Genomic DNA, 7,786 nt, shown 5'->3' with positions numbered 1-7,786 from the left:
GATTGCGTTCTACATGGTACTCTATGATGGATACAGGTACCCCTGTGTCAATTACATTAATAAAATATCTAAAAGATGAAACATAGAAAGGAATGTAGGAGATAACTATTCAGATTAAACAAAACTTTATCATTTAAATTCAAATGTGTGTGCGTGTGTGTGTGTCTGTGTCTGTGTGTGTGTGTGTTTGTTGGGGGGATGATTGCATCTTTCACACACACACACACACACACACACACACACACACACACACACACACACACACACACACACACACACACACACACACACACACACACACACACACACACACACGCAATCTCTATTCTGCTGAGATTTCAAAGGGATTGGAATTTCAACTTTGTCCCATGGAACAGTCTCAGGTGTTCCATATGCGCATACAAAAACACACATACTTAGCTACAGGACACACGAACTGCAATCCCAGCTTGAAATATTTATCAAGTTAGCTATTGACAACTCTTGATCATTCCTGTTGGATATTTACAACTTCTGGCACCGATCGTGTTGGAATGTTGGAATAATGACCCACATCTCAAACAAGGTAAAGAAAACAAGCTTGTGTGGATTTCTGTTTTTTTGTTGTTGTTGTGTTTTTTAGACAGGCGATTGAATTAGATGTGTGCTTTATCATTCATAGTTTGAAGTGGCTTTCAATGTCAGCTTATTTCACCAAAAAGCATTGTGATCGTATTAAGACTTCAATTTAAAAACATACTCATTTGTGGGTTCTATAATGACATACAGACGTACTGTAAGTTATTGACTTATTGACCTGTATTATATCAACATTTTGTCTTTGAAAGTATATTGTTGTGACTTATTTGAGTCTTCTCAACCCAGGAACCATGCTGTATATGCAGGGGCGCAACTTTCACTGGGGATGGGGGGACGGGTTGACATGCCCCACATTCTGAAATAGCATTTTTGTCCCCCCCCAGTTTTATCATTAGAATGTGATACAAAAGAAGGCAACAGTGTGCTTTGGGACCATGCGGATAGGCTGTTTGGAGTGTTTATCCGACTGGATAAAATAAATTATATCCCCCCCACTTCTAAAACCAAAGTTGCGCCCCTGTGTATATGTATTGGTGTTATGGAGTCAAATAGTCTACTGTTTATGTATGTTTATCTATAGGAAGAGTCAGGATTATTAATTGACTCTGGGTGGTCTCAGGATCCATGTTAACATGTTTATACTTCAATAGAGGTGCCCTGTTCTGTTTGTGTCCACCTGCCTATTTATTTCATTTATTTAACGTCCCATTGAGATCAAAGTCTATTTTGCAAGGGAGCACTGCATTACAAAAGCAACAAACAACACAAAGTACACAATAAGGAGCTAGTGACACAATTACATCAATCAAGGCGGGAGCACAGGAAACACAAAAATACAACTATAAAAAACACGCACATTCCTCTGTGTCTATAGCTCCTGTAAAGAGATTCCCTGTGTAGTTTTTGCTGTGTGACCCACCTAAAGTCTTTGGATTTTCTTCTTACCTTCCATGTGAGCAAAACCAATGATTCTGACCGGGATTCAGTCTTCAGTCAGCGATTGACCTAAGAGGGCACAACCAATCAGTGGCTCCCGTGTGAGCAAAACCAATGATTCTGACCGGGATTCAGTCTTCAGTCAGCGATTGACCTAAGAGGGCACAACCAATCAGTGGCTCCCGAGCCACCATTTGTGACACAATTGCTTGATGTTATATCTGAGTTTTTCCTGGTCAGTAACTAGGACCCATAGTTTTTCCTGATCAGTTAATGTAATCATGAAATACTCCTGACCCGAGTTGTAACCAATCAGTGTGTTTCTCCTCTATAGGGAGGAATGGAACTTATAGATCTCCTGCTTTACAAGTCAGATGAAATCCTCAGCTGCCATGGTAACCAGCCCTGGCAAATCACATCACCCGGGGTGAGTGACATCACCATTCCACTTTCTCCTCCGGCCCTTTCCATCAGTAAAAGCACCCTATAGATTCTACATTCATACTCATGGAAAGTCAGTCACAAATCTAACCAATCTGATTATAATATGCTCAACCCCATGTCTCTTTTTGGTCTTGCATGGTCCATGTTGAACCCGTCCATCTGCCAATCATCTTTTCCCATTGCCCAATGACAGTTATTGATTGACAGCAGAGCCATATATTTCTATTTCTAAATATATGTCTCTCATTGACAGCTTGTGGGGAGGGGGCTTCCTGTTCCCTTCACTAGAACTGTCAGACCTCAATCATAGCAGTCCTTTATCTTTGATGGCCCTAGACAGGGGTATTATCTCTGGCTGATGTATGTGTGTGTATGTGTTTGCGTGCGTGAGCGTGCATGTTTGTGTGTGTGTGTGAGTGACTGCAGTGTTTAGTAGGTTTCTGTACAGTAACATAACCTGTGACCTGTTTGTGTACTGTATGTCTGATGATGTGTCTTTGGTTTTATTTCCCTCTCTGCATGTATTTCACCCTCCCCACACACACACACGCACGCACACAAACACTCACTCACTCACTCACTCATTCACTCACAAACCCCTGCAGTCTCTGAGCCAAGAAGGTGGCGGTGATGACTTCCTGGATACTCTGTTAGGTGGCACTGACTCATCATCTGCCCCCACCTCCCCCCTGTGGCCCTCCTCCCCCTGCGACAGTGGCACCAGTGAGGACCCCACCTCCGGCTCCGATCACCTGGACAGCCCCAACCCGCCCTCCAGCCCCCCCTTCCATGCCTTCTACCAAGCCCATCTCCCTAACCTCCAATCTCACCTCACCAGGCCTGCACTGCACTGCCTGGCACCTGATGTCTCCATCGACTTAGGTAATACACACCTCTGGAATAGATGCACATAGCAATGATATAAAGCAGGGTTAGTTAAATCCGGGCCTAGAGGTCCTTCCATTCCAAACCTGGGTTCAAAGTAAGTATATGGATAATTTTTCTTGAAGAAAATACAAATAGTTTAATATTGTATTGGGAAATACACATGGAAAGTATTGGTATATAATTTTCAAATACAAAATATTTAAATACTTCATGCATTTTAACCAGGGTCTGTTTGGTCCTAGGGATATTTGAAATAATGTATTTGGAAACAAATATTTGGAAAAAAGTCAAATGCAGAGAAACTAATTATTTCAAATACAAATACTCAAATACACATGTATTTGAACCCAGGTCTGGTCCATTCTACACAGAGGTTTTCATTCCCCCCCTCTCACCTGATTCAGCCCATTGGGAACTTTTGAACACTAGGGGAATTGACTCAATCAATATTCTTTTCAATTGACTACCAGGCAGCAGAGCTGAGGACCATGATGTCTGGATTTGAATACCCCTGCTCTAGGGAGTGTTCCTGCAATGGAAATGATCTCTATGATGAATTCATTGAACACTCCACTTGGAGCACCATCAGTGGTCCGTCAGCATCACAGAATATCAATTTGAATTGAAACCTCCAGTCTACCCAGCCTGTTCTATTTCATTATCTTTTTTCTAATTCTAGCCACACCAGAGCATACCCCCAAATAGATAACTGAGAGACCATCACACTCACATCAGCTTTGTTGATTGAGTCTTTTTGTTGGTGCATAACATAACAGCATGCTCTAACCCATTAGCAAACCGTAATGGAGAATATATACCAAAACTATTAAAAAGTGTGCCATAGAGAGTGCAGTATACAGTTTTTATTTTGTGTGAGCCTGTTTTTGCAAGAAATAAATCAGAAGGCCCTTTCAGTCTGAACTAGGGTAATTCACAGGCAGTATGAGATTACAAGACATTGCAGTCATCCTGCTTTCTGAGGCAGTCATAATAACACTTACTGGGGATGGGGTTGAGGATGGGCTTTAACTGCAAGCTACAGCTCCGAGCATTGCGGGTTCAATCCCAGTACTAGGCACTCATTTTGTATTTTTTTTGGTTTGTTTTAACCCTATCCCAAACCATAACCCAGTGTTTCCCAAACTGATTTTAAAAATGGGGCTTGGTTCATAGAATCGGGGTTGCATCAGTAACCTCTGGTAGCCGCTAGATGTGGTTGTAATAAACAGAGTGGTTTCTGTTTTCTTCCTGCAAATGTGGCTCTATCCTTTGAACAGTTTAAGCTACAAATGATGACCCCATCTGAAAGATAAGACTCTCAGGAACACGTACACTGAGTATCCACAACATTATGAACACCTGCTCTTTCCATGACATAGACTGACCAGGTGAATCCAGGTGAATTGATGTCACTTGTTAAATCCACTTCAATCAGTGTAGATGAAGGGGAGGAAACAGGTTAAAGAAGGATTTTTAAGCCTTGAGACAACTGAGACATAGATTGTGTATGTGTGCCATTCAGAGGGTGAATGGGGAAGACAGAATATTCAAGTGCCTTTGAATGGGGTATGGTAGTTGGTGCCAGTTGCACCAGTTTGTGTCAAGAACTGCAACGCTGCTGCGTTTTTCATGCTCAACAGTTTCCTGTGTGTATCAAGAATGGTCCACCACCCAAAGGACATCCAGCCAAATTGACACAACTGTGGGAAGCATTGGAGTCAACATGGGCCAGCATCCCTGTGGAATGCTTTCGACACCTTGTAGAGTCCATGTCCCGACGAATTGAGGCTGTTCTGAGGGAAAAAGGGTGGGTGTGCAACTCAATATTAGGAAGGTGTTCCTATTGTTTGGTACACTCAGTGAATGTGTCTTCTGTTACCCTCAATCTGGACTCATTAGAACAGAGTGGACAAGACCAGGCACTAAATCAGACTGGGGGAAAAACAATGATGGTGTTCTTTTCTACACAGAATATCATACAAAATGATTGCCTGATGATCTTCTAAATTTCCTTTCTGATGCATTTCAGTCACTTCAAACCATACTTATTTTAGATTGAAATACTGTCAAAAGTACTGTCAAACTGATTTGTGATAGACTGCCATAGCACCAATTAAAAAAGTGAACATTGGCCTTTGATTACATCACTTTTTTTACATGGTGGGGTATCTAAAAAATGTCGATATCAAAATGGGGTCGCACCCCTGCCTTAAACCTAACCTTAACAACTCGGAATTAATGCCTAAAATTAAGTTTAATCCTATCCCTAACCTTAAAGGGATAGTTCACCCAAATTACAAAATGACACGTTGGTTTCTTTACCCTGTAAGAGGTCTATAAACAAGGTATGACAGCAATCAATTGAAGGCCAAACAATCAGTTCAAACTTGTAGAGGAGTGAAAACAAATCAAGGAATCTTAGACAGTTCTCAAAGCTCAACTTGTTTAATAATACACGGGCCGATGGTGGGTCGTGCTTCAACGGTCACCTATCAGACCTAAAATTACATCTCCATTTAACTGTCAACACAAACAACATCTCATTGGTCGTACAGAACTATCTATACATTCTCATTGGTCAATGTGACCATATCATGACCATCTTGTGACAGTCATACTGCATCCCCGTGATAATGTCTCCCGCTGCTCAGGTCGTCTTAACAAGTGGGGTGTTAAGTAGACCAGAGCCAGCTGTTATTGTATTGGTGCCTGTGGGAGAGCCATTGGATTTGACCAAATATTACAGATTTTCCCCAACACATAGTAACGGTAGTACATTTTGGGCAAATTTTATGACAAGCCAAACGTGTTCTGAGCATGACACCCAGCAGAATAGGGTCTGATCTTCAATTGTCTGGCAACAATTACCAGGGTTGGTATCCGTTCACCTGGGAAACACTTTTTACTTATATTGACATCTGTCTGTCATGCTTGTTTTTGTTGTTTTTTCAGTTTAATAATAATAAGCCATTTAGCAGGCGCTTTTATCCAAAGCGACTTACAGTCATGTGCGCATACGTTTTTACGTATGGGTGGTCCCGGGGATCGAACCCACTACCCTGGCGTTACAAGCGCCATGCTCTACCAATTGAGCTACAGAGGACCACATGGGATTTACTTCTTCTTTCCCCGCCCCAGACAAACAACAACCTTTCATGTTAAATAGAAGAATGGAATAGAATAAAATAGAATACAATCTTGTAACTGTTTTGAGCCCTCAGTAAATCTGGTCCTACATCTCTCTGTCTTCTCAGCTGGATGGGAGTCTGGCCTCTTCCAAGAGAGCAATGGGGATACCCACAACCCCCAGGTGCCCTCTGGTTACCACCTCACTGTCAAGGACCTGCTGCTGTCTGGAATAAGAGATACTGTGAGTCAGAGGGGCAGGGGAGTGGAGGCTACGCCATATTGCTTTCATCTACTGTACGGAATCCATTCAGAACTGTTCAAAACTGGAGCTGTAGGTCTAGGTTCTAGGGGAGGAGGCAAGAGACAAAGAAAGAGAGAGAGATAGAGGAAAGAGATGAGACAGAGTGACCCAGATAGACACAGACAAACAGACACACAGACAGAGATGGGCAGAAAATAGGAAATAAACACAGTATAGGTGTTGAGCAACAAAACCGATATGTGCGCATCGTCGGGGCAAAACAGACGGGGTTGGTTTAGAATTATAGTTTTATTGATAACATGTAGACTATATTTAATCTTCAAATGTTTATTAAAACATAAATACATTTGAACAATAAGCACTTATTGTCTCTAATACGTCGTTACAGTTGTTAGTTAGCTATGTAGCAATTATGAGCAATATTATCATAGACATGGTATAACTCAAAACACCTCAAAACAAGACATGGTATCAAGAACAAGATTCAACTAGCTGAAACAAGCCACCTACGACTCCCCACATGGCAGCTTCTTCTCTTTGATTCTAGCTATCTGACCATTCAGAATCAAAACAACACAGGGCCTTCTACCACCCATCATTTTCGGAACGTTGTCAGGCAACCCGTTTACAGTGGGGAAAAAAAGTATTTAGTCAGCCACCAATTGTGCAAGTTCTCCCACTTAAAAAGATGAGAGAGGCCTGTAATTTTCATCATAGGTACATGTCAACTATGACAGACAAAATGAGAAAAAAAAATCCAGAAAATCACATTGTAGGATTTTTTATGAATTTATTTGCAAATTATGGTGGAAAATAAGTATTTGGTCAATAACAAAAGTTTCTCAATACTTTTGTTATATACCCTTTGTTGGCAATGACACAGGTCAAACGTTTTCTGTAAGTCTTCACAAGGTTTTCACACACTGTTGCTGGTATTTTGGCCCATTCCTCCATGCAGATCTCCTCTAGAGCAGTGATGTTTTGGGGCTGTCGCTGGGCAACACGGACTTTCAACTCCCTCCAAAAATGTTCTATGGGGTTGAGATCTGGAGACTGGCTAGGCCACTCCAGGACCTTGAAATGCTTCTTACGAGCCACTCCTTCGTTGCCCGGGCGGTGTGTTTGGGATCATTGTCATGCTGAAAGACCCAGTCACGTTTCATCTTCAATGCCCTTGCTGATGGAAGGAGGTTTTCACTCAAAATCTCACGATACATGGCCCCATTCATTCTTTCCTTTACACGGATCAGTCGTCCTGGTCCCTTTGCAGAAAAACAGCCCCAAAGCATTATGTTTCCACCCCCATGCTTCACAGTAGGTATGGTGTTCTTTGGATGCAACTCAGCATTCTTTGTCCTCCAAACACGACGAGTTGAGTTTTTACCAAAAAGTTATATTTTGGTTTCATATGACATTCTCCCAATCATCTTCTGGATCATCCAAATGCACTCTAGCAAACTTCAGATGGGCCTGGACATGTACTGGCTTAAGCAGGGGGACACGTCTGTACTGCAGGATTTGAGTCCCTGGTGGCGTAGTGTGACTGAT

At 42.0% G+C, this 7,786-nt stretch overlaps 1 protein-coding gene across 2 annotated transcripts in view; it reads left to right on the top strand.

The window, feature by feature from the left end:
* Positions 1–320: 320 nt before the first annotated feature.
* Positions 321–7,786, top strand: part of creb3l3b (cAMP responsive element binding protein 3-like 3b) — an 11,535-nt gene continuing 4,069 nt past the window's right edge. The window contains exons 1-4 of one of the 2 annotated variants that reach the window (XM_041897073.2): positions 321–565; positions 1,850–1,942; positions 2,565–2,841; positions 6,102–6,217. In XM_041897073.2, coding sequence (XP_041753007.1) covers positions 545–565; positions 1,850–1,942; positions 2,565–2,841; positions 6,102–6,217 — 507 coding nt within the window. In that variant the 5' untranslated portion in view covers positions 321–544. Of the gene's footprint in view, positions 1,751–1,849; positions 1,943–2,564; positions 2,842–6,101; positions 6,218–7,786 lie in introns of both variants that reach the window. The other variant, XM_041897074.2, reaches the window with a different exon arrangement.

The sequence above is a fragment of the Coregonus clupeaformis genome, chromosome 14 (genome assembly GCF_020615455.1).
Source record: "Coregonus clupeaformis isolate EN_2021a chromosome 14, ASM2061545v1, whole genome shotgun sequence".
Taxonomy (NCBI): Eukaryota; Metazoa; Chordata; class Actinopteri; order Salmoniformes; family Salmonidae; genus Coregonus; species Coregonus clupeaformis.
The sequence above is the reverse complement of the archived record's forward strand: the minus strand, read 5'-3'. Positions and strand labels throughout refer to the sequence as shown.